This window comes from Aphidius gifuensis, linkage group LG5 (genome assembly GCF_014905175.1).
Source record: "Aphidius gifuensis isolate YNYX2018 linkage group LG5, ASM1490517v1, whole genome shotgun sequence".
Lineage (NCBI taxonomy): Eukaryota > Metazoa > Arthropoda > Insecta > Hymenoptera > Braconidae > Aphidius > Aphidius gifuensis.
In genome coordinates this window covers 11,009,476-11,025,632 of record NC_057792.1, presented here as the reverse complement: position 1 = coordinate 11,025,632, position 16,157 = coordinate 11,009,476, and the positions used below count along the sequence as shown (strand labels likewise).

Genomic DNA, 16,157 nt, shown 5'->3' with positions numbered 1-16,157 from the left:
TTACTGCAAGGGAAATTTTCAACGTTTAAGTGTGGTATTGACATATATTGTGGGTCGATAGACCTGGATAGAACCTATTCCGCTCCCTCTGGAATAACTCTACTTTTTGTTTCGATTTACTGCTATTTCTCTCTTTTCTTCTCGCCAAACTTCTTCCATACAAGCTGGGTCAAAGTTACCCCGCAGAAGTGAGTGAGTACAAAGAGCAAGAGTGAATTTCACATCTGTCTACACTGCGCGTGCGTCTGTCAGTGACCCCCTGAACACTGAAAGCAGCTACTTGTTTAGTATCGTCTATGAAGGACGAAAAATACAAAACATGTTATCTAATAATACAAATTGTTTAAAATTTATATCCCATCAAGTAAATTATTTGTTTTCGAGGATAAACAGATTGTTTTTTCAAAGATATTCTGATAAATTTGATTAATAATGAGTTGGAAGTTCAACGAATCAGAATTGTGTGTGTGATAAGTTGTTCCGAATGCAATAATTTTATTGTATTCAGTCATGTAAAAATCAAACATGGATTGATCTGAATACGAAGGGATTTATTTAACGATTCATTGCATAGATATGATTTAAATATTCCGGAAATTATATTAGTTACACTTTTTGTTTAAAACCCACTGATAAACAAATTGATTTATAGTTTTCAAATAACTGAACCTAATATCGTTACTAGGCGTTGCAGCTCTTCTATCTCGAAAAAGTGAAATCGTTTTTATATTTTTTTCCGTTAAATTTTACTATGAAACCAAAATAAAGAGTAATTATCCTTGCAGTTTTTGTTTGGTTAGACTGAGGGACAATCTCGTTCCCGATCGTATTAGTCAGGATATCAATAAATCACAATCTATGCTGAACGTGATTACTGATTACAATTTTTCCAAATCATGCAACAAACAAAAAATTATTATGCACACTTTAAGAAACGTTTAAAAAAAGGAAACAATAGAAACATAATTTGGTAAATAAAGAAAATGAGCAAAAGTGTAGAATTACTTTCTGGCACTAATGACTCTGAAGCACATGGTAAGATGTTTCAAAATCTCATTTCTAATAAATCGCATTCTGCTTGCAATGGAATAATAATAATTCATGCTTAACGAGTTACTTCAGTCCAATAGAATTTAGGTATATATATGAGACATTCTGAGTGAAACACGTGATCATCTGCTTACAATTTTTTTCATCGTTTTTTTTGTTTGTTTGATTTGTAGCCACTTTTTCCTCTAATTTTGACGGTTTTGACCTATATAGAAGTGAGGTTTTTTCCTATTTGAATTTTAATAATAAAAATGAATTCTGACTAATTTTGAATTCTTGACATTTTTTTTTTGTGGAATAAGGGACTCAAACTTCATACGTATCTAAAATCATAATGAGCTGAGATTGGTTTCAATTTTTTAAATATATATTTTTAGAAATGAAAAAAAAAATAAAATAAATCGTGTTCTTGTTTAATTAAGCTTTTTGAATATTTTGGGATTAAAACTCCTCTTGATTCAGTCCTGAAGAAAAGTTTTCGACAATTATAATTATCTTTAAAACTTTCAGTCATTTTAGCACAATATCCCAAGTCGAAATTATTATTATTGATGATATTTTTGAAATTATCGTTATTTTATTTATACTATGGTTATATATGAATATTATTATTATAAATAAAACCATTATATGATTAACAATAATAATAACATGATATTAGTAATAATATCAATGGTATCAATTATATGGTCGCATAAATTTTTCATTTAATTTTAAAGTTAAAAAAAAAGGGAAGAAGGGCGTAACAACCTTTAATAAAGGATAAAGGGCGTATGTCCAAGGATTTACGTCTTCTTTCCGTTATCAAAATAATTTTTGATAAAAGATGAAGGGCGTATTTCCAATCTTATTTGAAATTTATATGAGGCAGGATTTTTTAAATTGTTGATTGTTTACTGATAATTATAAATAATTTATTATTAATAAGAAAAATATAAAAATAATTACAAATCTTCATCATTTATTAAAAATGATTTTGATAATGGAAAAAAGGCCCTGAACATACGCCCTTTATTCTTCATCAAAGGTTGTTACGCCTTTCTTCCTTTTTTTCTTTTAAGCCTTCAAATTAGATGAAAAACCCGAAAATTTATAAATTTGCACTTACGCCCTTTTTCTATTGATGCGACGATATTAATAATAAAATTTATAATAATAATCTACTTGGTCACTATGTTTTTTTTTTTATAAAGTGTGATTTATAGACATTTTCTCAGAGAGGCGATAGATTTTCTGACTACTCATGTTTTGAGCCTAGAAAACATTCTCTCTCTTTTTTTTAATTACAAGAGCGACCTCGCGCCTCCGGCGCGTAGTTGTATATATTATTGTGTATATGTTTATTAATACTATTTTCTTCATCATAATTATAATTTTTATTAATCACGTGAAGTACTTTTCTTATTTGTCATTTCCATGAATTACTATATTTATTTCAAGTTATAATTATCAATATTATAATTATCGTAATGAACAAAAATATCATTTGATCTAATTATAAACAATTATTAAATGTTTTAGTTGTGTCGTTGCTTAATCAAAGTATTAAAGTCATATTACAGCTTTTTATAAAGTCAATTGTATTATAAAAATATAATTAGCAATCATACGTAGTAACCACTAACTTTTCTATTTGTTTACTTATTTATATAAATATTTATACTTTATACAATATTTAAATCTATTATTTTAATTAAGTATTTACTGTAGTATGATGAGGTTTTTGATAAACGTAGTAACCATAACGTAGTACCCACAATAACTTTTTTTTATTTAAATATTAATTCAGTAATATACATTAGTTGTATTCATAAATATAAATAAATATAACAATACTTTTTTTATTAAATTCAAATATATAGAACTTAATAAAAAGCTGTGATATGACTTTTGATCTAGGAACGACACAACTCGGATAAATTAATTGCCGAAAATAAACAAGCATAGCAACCATACAACAACACGTAGCAACGTGTTAGTATGAGAGAAAAAATAATAAAATATTAGTTATAAACAAATGCTACAAAATTTCGACCAATCACATCACGAATAAAAAGCGGTCAAGTGTCCTTTTTATAATAGGAATAAAATAAACTTAATATTCTGTTTTTTCTTCTGTTTTTTAGGTGCGAGAACCAATCCTGCATAAGTCCTAGAACAATTTTCTAGAATACTCATAGAAGCGTTTTACTTTGTACTATTTTGTACCACAATTGTTTTAATTTGTACCTTAAAATTAAAGCGTTAAAAATCGACTTTTTTTCTAGATGACTTAGGGGGGAAAAATTGCTACAACCCTGGTAGAAATTTCATCTAGCAGTGATCTAGCTGCGACATTCATGTGCGACTTCCCTTCTTAACTATTTATGCTCAAACGTTCAAAGAAGGGATAAAAAAAAGAAGGGACATGCAATGGAGGTGGAAATCCGCCAGAAAATCCGCCATGAAAGAATACACCTAATGAAATCACTTTTTGAGTCGCAGCGGTGTAGCATGCGACATAGCTATTCCTACGATTATCAGGTTCAGTTAAGTTAGACAGCAGGGAGAGGGGATCAATTTTATTATGATAGCAATAATAATAATAGTAATATTATTTATGTTTTTTTATTATTTTGTCTAAATTTACAAATACATTAAATATAAAAATTTTCATCTGAGAATAGAGAATATGGTCATGATACTACTGGTTTCCAGGAACTTGAAAAAGTGTTATATAGTTAAAGTTGTTGTCTACAAAAATGTCATACAATCGTTACAGCTGGGCGATTCTTACCTGGGAAGTGTTTATTTATCATTATTTTAATAATCAAAAGACGTAAAATATGAAAAAAAAATGTCAAAATTTTGACGTATAAAGTTGGATAATTTGCTGCATAAAAAAAAAAAAAAAATTAGGCGGTTTTTATTATAATATTATTAACATGTATCGAAATCGTTATCGCTAGGAGAAAAACCTAATTTTTTTTTTTTTTTTTATTTAGCAAATTTTCCCACTTTATACTTCAAAATTTTGACATTTTTTTTCATATTTCACGTCTTTTATTATCCACGTATATGCATGAAGGAGAAATTCAATGTGTCCGAAGAAATTACACATTTCAGCTTGAAAATTTATTTTTTGGTAAGATTTAATACCTGGCAAGGTCCAAATTCCGGGCTTGGTGGTACAAACTAGTACAGATTATTCTGCGTTTCCCTGGTAGAAATTCGACTTCGAGTTGCGACATTCAATGTCGCAGCAAGCTGGGCGCGATCTATGCTATGCGACACTCGTAGACGTAACTCGCTGCAAGGTTGCTGCGACCCTATAATTAAAATACGCGCGCGCATCTGCAATTTTGATGTTTAACCTGTACGTTAAATGAACTTAGTGGTTCCTTAACCTTACTTAGTGGTTCCTTCTACCTTAGAATAGTAAAGTGTAAAACATTTATATTAATCATGGAAAATATAAATAATAATTGTTGTTAAAAAAATTCATCTGATTATGAAACAGTAAGTAGTTTTTTTATTATTTTAAAACCTTGATACCGTTTGAAGAATTTTCAGAGTAATACAACATTAGATATACATGTAGACATCGACAAACGAGGAATATCGACTGGAATATTTGCATCGCACATCATATTTTGATAAATAATCAAAAAGTTTATGTCATGTTATATGAAAAAATAATGTAAAGTGAATCCAGCAGGAGACCGCGACAGTTTTCATTTTTTTAGGCCGTATTTCCATGTAATGGTTTTGAAGGCACGCACACAAATGTGAAGTTTCACGTGTCTGTGTATTTTTTCGGTTCGGCTATCATCGGCAAATAAAAAAAAAATAAAATAAAAAAAATAAATAAAACACACGCGCTTTTGGGTTATGTACAGTTGTTGTTGTTGTTGTTGCTTAATAAAAAAAAAAAAATAACAAATAAAATTAAGATAATTATTGAATATTAAATAAACAACCATTTACTACATTACCAAATTAATGTGGTAGAAATATTTATTACTTTTTTTAATATAAAAATAAACAAAAACCTTTGAAAATATTTAAATATGTTCAACAATTGGAAATTGTTGAATACTTCCACTGCTCTATGCAATTGTTAAACGAGCAATCATTTTATTTTTTTTATTGAATAAATATTTGAAGTATTTATTAAACTGACAATTAAATGTTGTCGTGAAGTAAAAATTGTTGATGTTAAACCACAAGAAGAATTGAGCCAACAAAAAAACCATTGTTAGCTAAAAAACCAGATATTATTGTTGGTAAACCAGATCGTATACTTCAACATTTAAAAGCAAATAATTTAAAAATAAAAATGACACTTGAAACACTTGTTGTTTATGAAGCAGACTTGGTAATTATATATTTTTATTGCTTACAATTAAATTGTGTTTATAATAAAAGCTTAATTTTTATTGTTAAAATTTACAGATGTTTTTATTTGGATATGAAGAAGAAGTTAAAACAGTTATTGATTATTTACCATAAGTTTATCAAGCTGCATTGGCATCAGCAACATAATCTGAAGATGTTTTGACATTACCAAAATTGATACTACATGATCCAGCAATATTAAAACTTGATGAAGAACCACTTGCTCCACCATCACAATTAGCATATTACACATTATCAGTTGAAGAAAATGATAGAGTTGCTATTTTATATGCATTATTACAATTACATTTGATGAGGTAATAAATTGTTAATTAAAATTGAATAACTTATGCTTATTTTATAAAATTTAATTAACTTTCAGAGGTAGAAGTATTATATTTGTTAATACTGTTGATCTTTGCTATAAATTAAAATTATTTTTGAAACAATTTGGAGTTCCAACATGTGTATTAAATTCAAGTACCAGCATCATCAAGATCCAGAGCTGTAACACAATTTAATACTGGTACATATGATGTTATAATTGCATCTGATGAACAAGTTTTAGAAGAGGTAATTTAAACATCATCATCTTGATCATTATTTTATGTTCAATTATTAATAAATATATTTTTTTTTTTGTTAGTCACATAAAATTAATCAGAAAAGTAAACGTAAAAAGGAGAAAGAACCTGGTGTTGCACTAAAATACATGTAAATTTTTTTTTTAAAGATACAAATGTCCAAGGAAAAGCAGTAGCTAAGGAATTAATGTGGCTAAGGGATTAATGTTGCCAAAAAATTATGTTTCAAGGAAATAATTCCTTAGTCACATTAATTCCTTAGCTACTCACTGGACGAAAAATAAATTTACATGTATTTTATTTATAGAATAAATAAAAAATGTCGGAGAAAATTCTTTGAAACATAATTTTTTGGCAACATTAATTCCTTAGCTACATCTTAGCTACTGCTTTTCCTTGGACATTTTTTATTTATTTTATAAATAAAATACATGTAAATTTTTTTTTTTTAAATACAAATGTCCAAGGAAAAGCAGTAGCTAAGGAATTAATGTGACTAAGGAATTCTTTCCTTGAAACATAATTTTTTGGCAACATTAATTCCTTAGCCACATTAATTCCTTAGCTACTGCTTTTCCTTGGACATTTGTATTTTGAAAAAAAAAATTTACATGTATTTTATTTATAAAATAAATAAAAAATGGCTAAGGAAAAGCAGTAGCTAAGGAAAAGATGTAGCTAAGGAATTAATGTTGCCAAAAAATTATGTTTCAAAGAAATAATTCCTTAGTCACATTAATTCCTTAGTCACATTAATTCCTTAGCTACATCTTTCCCTTAGCTACTGCTTTTCCTTGGACATTTTTTATTTATTCTATAAATAAAATACATGTAAATTTATTTTTTCAAAATACAAATGTGGAAAACAGCTAAAATAATGTGGCTAAGGAATATTTCTTGAAAATAATTTTGGCATTAATTTCCTTATACATTAATTCCTTAGCTACTGCTTTTCCTTGGACATTTGTATTTTGAAAAATAAATTGATGTATTTTATTTATAGAATAAATAAAAATGTCAGGAAAAACAGTAGTAAAAGATGTAGCTAAGGAATTAATGTTGCCAAAAAATTATGTTTCAAAGAAATATTTCCTTAGTCACATTAATTCCTCAGTCACATTAATTCCTTAGTCACATTAATTCGTTAGCTACATCTTTCCCTCAGCTACTGCTTTTCCTTGGACATTTTTTATTTATTCTATAAATAAAATACATGTTAATTTATCTTTTCAAAATACAAATGTCCAAGGAATAGCAGTAGCTAAAAAGGAATAATGTAACTAAGAATTAATGTTATAAATTATGTTTCAAAGAAATAATTCCTTAGACATTAATTCATGATCACATTAAATTTAATAGCTACACCTTTCCTTAGCTACTGCTTTTCCTTGGACATTTGTATTTTGAAAAAATAAATTGACATGTATTTTATTTATAGAATAAATAAAAAATGTCCAAGGAAAAGCAGTAGCTAAGGGAAAGATGTAGCTAAGGAATTAATGTTGCCAAAAAATTATGTTTCAAAGAAATAATTCCTTAGTCACATTAATTCCTTAGTCACATTAATTCTTTAGCTACACCTTTCCTTAGCTACTGCTTTTCCTTGGACATTTGTATTTTGAAAAAATAAATTGACATGTATTTTATTTATAGAATAAATAAAAAATGTCCAAGGAAAAGCAGTAGCTAAAGAATTAATGTGGCTAAGGAATTATTTCTTTGAAAAATAATTTTTTGGCAACATTAATTCCTTAGCTACATTAATTCCTTAGCTACTGCTTTTCCTTGGACATTTGTATTTTGAAAAAATAAATTGACATGTATTTTATTTATAGAATAAATAAAAAATGTCCAAGGAAAAGCAGTAGCTAAAGAATTAATGTGGCTAAGGAATTAATGTGACTAAGGAATTATTTCTTTGAAACATAATTTTTTGGCAACATTAATTTCCTTAGCTTATACTTTTCCTTGGACATTTTTATTTATTCTATAAATAAAATACATGTAAATTTATTTTTCAAAATACAAATGTCCAAGGAAAGAAAAATTGCTAAAGGAATTAATGTGGCTAAGGAATTAATGTTGCCAAAAAATTATGTTTCAAAGAAATAATTCCTTAGTCACATTAATTCCTTAGCTACTGCTTGTCCTTGGACATTTGTATTTTGAAAAAATAAATTTACATGTATTTTATTTATAGAATAAATAAAAAATGTCGAAGGAAAAGCAGTAGCTAAGATGTAGCTAAGGAATTAATGTTGCCAAAAAATTATGTTTCAAAGAATTTCCTTGGAAATTTTTTATTTATTCTATAAATAAAATACATGTAAATTTATTTTTTCAAAATACAAATGTCCAAGGAAAAGCAGTAGCTAAGGAATTAATGTGACTAAGGAATTATTTCCTTGAAACATAATTTTTTGGCAACATTAATCCCTTAGCCACATTAATTCCTTAGCTACTGCTTTTCCTTGGACATTTGTATCTTTAAAAAAAAAATTTACATGTATTTTAGTGCAACACCAGGTTCTTTCTCCTTTTTACGTTTACTTTTCTGATTAATTTTATGTGACTAACAAAAAAAAAAATATATTTATTAATAATTGAACATAAAATAATGATCAAGATGATGATGTTTAAATTACCTCTTCTAAAACTTGTTCATCAGATGCAATTATAACATCATATGTACCAGTATTAAATTGTGTTACAGCTCTGGATCTTGATGATGCTGGTACTTCTGAATTTAATACACATGTTGGAACTCCAAATTGTTTCAAAAATAATTTTAATTTATAGCAAAGATCAACAGTATTAACAAATATAATACTTCTACCTCTGAAAGTTAATTAAATTTTATAAAATAAGCATAAGTTATTCAATTTTAATTAACAATTTATTACCTCATCAAATGTAATTGTAATAATGCATATAAAATAGCAACTCTATCATTTTCTTCAACTGATAATGTGTAATATGCTAATTGTGATGGTGGAGCAAGTGGTTCTTCATCAAGTTTTAATATTGCTGGATCATGTAGTATCAATTTTGGTAATGTCAAAACATCTTCAGATTATGTTGCTGATGCCAATGCAGCTTGATAAACTTATGGTAAATAATCAATAACTGTTTTAACTTCTTCTTCATATCCAAATAAAAACATCTGTAAATTTTAACAATAAAAATTAAGCTTTTATTATAAACACAATTTAATTGTAAGCAATAAAAATATATAATTACCAAGTCTGCTTCATAAACAACAAGTGTTTCAAGTGTCATTTTTATTTTTAAATTATTTGCTTTTAAATGTTGAAGTATACGATCTGGTTTACCAACAATAATATCTGGTTTTTTAGCTAACAATGGTTTTTTTGTTGGCTCAATTCTTCTTGTGGTTTAACATCAACAATTTTTACTTCACGACAACATTTAATTGTCAGTTTAATAAATACTTCAAATATTTATTCAATAAAAAAAATAAAATGATTGCTCGTTTAACAATTGCATAGAGCAGTGGAAGTATTCAACAATTTCCAATTGTTGAACATATTTAAATATTTTCAAAGGTTTTTGTTTATTTTTATATTAAAAAAAGTAATAAATATTTCTACCACATTAATTTGGTAATGTAGTAAATGGTTGTTTATTTAATATTCAATAATTATCTTAATTTTATTTGTTATTTTTTTTTTTTTATTAAGCAACAACAACAACAACAACTGTACATAACCCAAAAGCGCGTGTGTTTTATTTATTTTTTTTATTTTATTTTTTTTTTATTTGCCGATGATAGCCGAACCGAAAAAATACACAGACACGTGAAACTTCACATTTGTGTGCGTGCCTTCAAAACCATTACATGGAAATACGGCCTAAAAAAATGAAAACTGTCGCGGCACTCTCCTGCTGGATTCACTTTACATTATTTTTTCATATAACATGACATAAACTTTTTGATTATTTATCAAAATATGATGTGCGATGCAAATATTCCAGTCGATATTCCTCGTTTGTCGATGTCTACATGTATATCTAATGTTGTATTACTCTGAAAATTCTTCAAACGGTATCAAGGTTTTAAAATAATAAAAAAACTACTTACTGTTTCATAATCAGATGAATTTTTTTAACAACAATTATTATTTATATTTTCCATGATTAATATAAATGTTTTACACTTTACTATTCTAAGGTAGAAGGAACCACTAAGTAAGGTTAAGGAACCACTAAGTTCATTTAACGTACAGGTTAAACATCAAAATTGCAGATGCGCGCGCGTATTTTAATTATAGGGTCGCAGCAACCTTGCAGCGAGTTACGTCTACGAGTGTCGCATAGCATAGATCGCGCCCAGCTTGCTGCGACATTGAATGTCGCAACTCGAAGTCGAATTTCTACCAGGGAAACGCAGAATAATCTGTACTAGTTTGTACCACCAAGCCCGGAATTTGGACCTTGCCAGGTATTAAATCTTACCAAAAAATAAATTTTCAAGCTGAAATGTGTAATTTCTTCGGACACATTGAATTTCTCCTTCATGCATATACGTGGATAATAAAAGACGTGAAATATGAAAAAAAATGTCAAAATTTTGAAGTATAAAGTGGGAAAATTTGCTAAATAAAAAAAAAAAAAAAAATTAGGTTTTTCTCCTAGCGATAACGATTTCGATACATGTTAATAATATTATAATAAAAACCGCCTAATTTTTTTTACAGCTTTCAACTTTATACGTCAAAATTTTGACATTTTTTTTTCATATTTTACGTCTTTTGATTATTAAAATAATGATAAATAAACACTTCCCAGGTAAGAATCGCCCAGCTGTAACGATTGTATGACATTTTTGTAGACAACAACTTTAACTATATAACACTTTTTCAAGTTCCTGGAAACCAGTAGTATCATGACCATATTCTCTATTCTCAGATGAAAATTTTTATATTTAATGTATTTGTAAATTTAGACAAAATAATAAAAAAACATAAATAATATTACTATTATTATTATTGCTATCATAATAAAATTGATCCCCTCTCCCTGCTGTCTAACTTAACTGAACCTGATAATCGTAGGAATAGCTATGTCGCATGCTACACCGCTGCGACTCAAAAAGTGATTTCATTAGGTGTATTCTTTCATGGCGGATTTTCTGGCGGATTTCCACCTCCATTGCATGTCCCTTCTTTTTTTTATCCCTTCTTTGAACGTTTGAGCATAAATAGTTAAGAAGGAAGTCACATGAATGTCGCAGCTAGATCGCTGCTAGATGAAATTTCTACCAGGGTTGTAGCAATTTTTCCCCCCTAAGTCATCTAGAAAAAAAGTCGATTTTTAACGCTTTAATTTTAAGGTACAAATTAAAACAATTGTGGTACAAAATAGTACAAAGTAAAACGCTTCTATGAGTATTCTAGAAAATTGTTCTAGGACTTATGCAGGATTGGTTCTCGCACCTAAAAAACAGAAGAAAAAACAGAATATTAAGTTTATTTTATTCCTATTATAAAAAGGACACTTGACCGCTTTTTATTCGTGATGTGATTGGTCGAAATTTTGTAGCATTTGTTTATAACTAATATTTTATTATTTTTTCTCTCATACTAACACGTTGCTACGTGTTGTTGTATGGTTGCTATGCTTGTTTATTTTCGGCAATTAATTTATCCGAGTTGTGTCGTTCCTAGATCAAAAGTCATATCACAGCTTTTTATTAAGTTCTATATATTTGAATTTAATAAAAAAAGTATTGTTATATTTATTTATATTTATGAATACAACTAATGTATATTACTGAATTAATATTTAAATAAAAAAAAGTTATTGTGGGTACTACGTTATGGTTACTACGTTTATCAAAAACCTCATCATACTTATTAATATTACTTAATTAAAATAATAGATTTAAATATTGTATAAAGTATAAATATTTATATAAATAAGTAAACAAATAGAAAAGTTAGTGTGTGGTTGCTACGTATGATTGCTAATTATATTTTTATAATACAATTGACTTTATAAAAAGCTGTAATATGACTTTAATACTTTGATTAAGCAACGACACAACTAAAACATTTAATAATTGTTTATAATTAGATCAAATGATATTTTTGTTCATTACGATAATTATAATATTGATAATTATAACTTGAAATAAATATAGTAATTCATGGAAATGACAAATAAGAAAAGTACTTCACGTGATTAATAAAAAGTATAATTATGATGAAGAAAATAGTATTAATAAACATATACACAATAATATATACAACTACGCGCCGGAGGCTCGAGGTCGCTCTTGTAATTAAAAAAAAGAGAGAGAATGTTTTCTAGGCTCAAAACATGAGTAGTCAGAAAATCTATCGCCTCTCTGAGAAAATGTCTATAAATCACACTTTATAAAAAAAAAAACATAGTGACCAAGTAGATTATTATTATAAATTTTATTATTAATATCGTCGCATCAATAGAAAAAGGGCGTAAGTGCAAATTTATAAATTTTCGGGTTTTTCATCTAATTTGAAGGCTTAAAAGAAAAAAAGGAAGAAAGGCGTAACAACCTTTGATGAAGAATAAAGGGCGTATGTTCAGGGCCTTTTTTCCATTATCAAAATCATTTTTAATAAATGATGAAGATTTGTAATTATTTTTATATTTTTCTTATTAATAATAAATTATTTATAATTATCAGTAAACAATCAACAATTTAAAAAATCCTGCCTCATATAAATTTCAAATAAGATTGGAAATACGCCCTTCATCTTTTATCAAAAATTATTTTGATAACGGAAAGAAGACGTAAATCCTTGGACATACGCCCTTTATCCTTTATTAAAGGTTGTTACGCCCTTCTTCCCTTTTTTTTTAACTTTAAAATTAAATGAAAAATTTTTTCATCCTTTAATGCGACCATATAATTGATACCATTGATATTATTACTAATATCATGTTATTATTATTGTTAATCATATAATGGTTTTATTTATAATAATAATATTCATATATAACCATAGTATAAATAAAATAACGATAATTTCAAAAATATCATCAATAATAATATCAATATAATATTAATAATAATAACAATGGTATTATCAATTTATAATAATATTAATAATAATAATATTGACAATAACATTCATATATAAATATTGATAATTATTAGTATTTATATTCAAAATATTATTACTATGGATATTATTATTAATATCAATACTATTGTGAATAATTGATAATATTATCGAAATTATTGTTTTTGTGGGGATATTATCATATCCGAGACAACATGTTTTTTTGTTGGTTTCTTATAGGAAATTTTCTCACGATTACAGGAAAAATACGGAAAAAATTCCTACGAGTACGCAAAATGGTTAAAAATCTAGTTGAAATATCGAAAAAACGGCTATTTATCGGTTATATATTGTATAGTTATTAAAATAACTTGTTATAATTATCATCATTGATATATATTTATAGTATGAATAATAGGAATAACAATAATTGTATAAATAATAATATTAAAAATTTATAATATCAATGGTATTAATAATAATAGTAATAGTAATTACGATATAATACTGATAATATTATCAATAATAATATTTCGAATATGATCAATACTCAGTTATACTGTTTAATAATATTTAAATAACATGACATGGAGTGTAACGCAGCAATGTGACCGAGTGTTTAACCGAGTGTGTAACACTCAGTGTGACGCTAGCGGGGCCTCAAATTTTGTCGCTACCCTCTGTACAGAAGTTTTACTTCAAAGGAAGTATCTCGTTAAAATCAAAATTCTTAAATGATTATATCGTTGATGAACTATGAAAAATCACTCAACAGATCAAATTAAACACGGCCCTAGCCGGAGTATTGAAAGTTATTAATTTTCAACGGTAATGCGGGGCGTACGCCCCAACAATGATTACCAGATCGTTTTTTACTTAGTTTTCCTGTTCAGGAAAGGAATCGTTTTATCAAGCCTGACATGAGACTTGACTTGTGCATATATTCAATTAAAAAACAAAAATTATAATATTTAGATCTATATAGAATGTGAATAGAAATTTTGAATGTCAATTATTAGGTTTTGACTATCGTGCCAGGCTGTTACAAGGACTGTGTATTAAGTCTCGAATAGATTCATTCATATCAAAAATTTTTTGGAGTCTTTTATGAATACCTCGGTGGTTGACGTAATAGAGCATCGGATTTCCACGTGAGAGACCTACGATCGTTCCCCCAGTATGCCGTTTATTTTCGCTCAATTTATTATCGTTAATTTAACTTGTATCGGGTAAAAAATAATAATGTCAAAAATAACAAATTATTAATAATAGTTATTTATATTTATTTAAAATTGTTTTTGCAAGACTGTGTCAAGCTTGGATTCGAAGCTTGACACAAGCAAATACATGGTTATCATTCCACGCTTTTACCAAGCTTGACACAAGCTTCGAAGCCTCGAATTCAAGCTTGCCACAAGCTTGTCCCAATCGTCGATTCCTACCTGGGTTATTAAAAAAAAGAGGCTTTTTGGGGACATAATTCGTAAATTTATATTTTTATTTCTATTTTATATATATATGGGGCATTCCAAGTCAAATCACCGAGTCATCGGCCTGACCCCTACCGATTCACTTGGAAATTTTTTTCTATGTGTATTTTGGACCAAAAAACGACCTCATTTTTATAATTTTTTTATAACTGATTAAAAAAATTTTTTTTTACGAATTTTAAAAATAAAAAAATTTAATAATGGTTTCTTGCAGAGAAATCAAAAATAAAAATAAATGATATCTTGATGAATTTTGTTTTTCCCTATATTTAAGGATGGAAAGATAGGAAAACTGCGATGCTTAAAATTCAATTTTTGAAGCTTTTACCCTCGAAATATGGAAAGAACCAAAATTTGCCCAAATATCATTTATTTTTATTTTTTTTTTCTCTACAAGAAACCATTATTAGATTATTTTAAAATTGGTAAAAAAATTTTTTTTTAATCAGTTATAAAAAAATTAGTAATTATTCTCGGCCCATTCCCAAATGTTTATGGGTGACTTGTTTTTACCTCGAGATAATATAGGAAAAATTTCAGAACTTTAAACCTGGTCTAATTTGAGAAATACTCGATAGTAGGAAAAAAAAAATTATTTTATGGTGTAAAAATGGTGGAAAAATATTGAAAAAAAATAAGGTCGTTTTTCGGTCCAAAATACACCTAGAAAAAAATTTTCAAGTGAATCGGTAGGGGCCAGGCCGATGACTCGGTGTTTTGACCTGGAATGCCCCATATATATATATAATATTTATAAAATAAAATTCGAAATTTTTATTAAAATTTGATAAATCTTTTACATAGTTTTTTCAATTTTTTTGCCCATATTTTAAAAAATGGTTTTATAAAACGACTTTTATATAATTTTTCAAAATTTTTTAAAAATATATCCGTGGTACTTTGGAATCATTGAAGTCGGTCGTCACTAATATTGTTGATTATACGTCAAAGATAACCAATGTGTCACTAAGTTTGAGACGAGATAATTTTGCCAAGGATATGAAAAGCTTCGCCAAAGAGCAGTCCGCTACACAAAAAAAAATATTTTGATGAAAAAGTTGTGGAAATAGATGCTAAAGTTGAGAAACTAACAAAGTCTGTTGTCACCAAGGATGTCTTCAATAACACAATTGATCTTGTCTCTAAAGAAAAACCGATTTGATAAAGACAGGAAAAAAGTGTTTGACATTGTCAATGCAATGAGATTCTGCTTCACCAATTCCACTACTGTTGCAATCACACCCTAAGGCTAAGGTGCAACGTCAAGTCAGGGCACACGTCCACATTGCCACTGACCATAGACCTACACAATATGTCAATAGGCCTTCAAAGACTTTTGAAGGTCCGTGTCCGTGTGCCGACATAGCGCATTCCAAATGGTTTTTGGCGCTCTATTTGAATGATAAATACAGTATTATTTGAGTGTTATATTTTTATCATATCATTATCGATCATTTTTGATAAATTTTTCTACAATAACAAACGATCTACTGTTTCCAAGTTTTTGTTTTTAATTAGGTATTTATTGGGCTTTAAAAATATATGAAATATTAAATTAAAATTTTTTCCAGTAAGATTGATAGAAT

At 27.5% G+C, this 16,157-nt stretch overlaps 1 protein-coding gene across 1 annotated transcript in view; it reads left to right on the top strand.

The window, feature by feature from the left end:
* The first annotated feature begins 250 nt into the window (after positions 1-250).
* The window catches only part of LOC122857605 (multiple C2 and transmembrane domain-containing protein), a 95,685-nt gene continuing 79,778 nt past the window's right edge, over positions 251-16,157 (top strand). The window contains 1 exon segment of the mRNA XM_044159864.1: positions 251-1,035. Coding sequence (XP_044015799.1) covers positions 984-1,035 — 52 coding nt within the window. The 5' untranslated portion in view covers positions 251-983.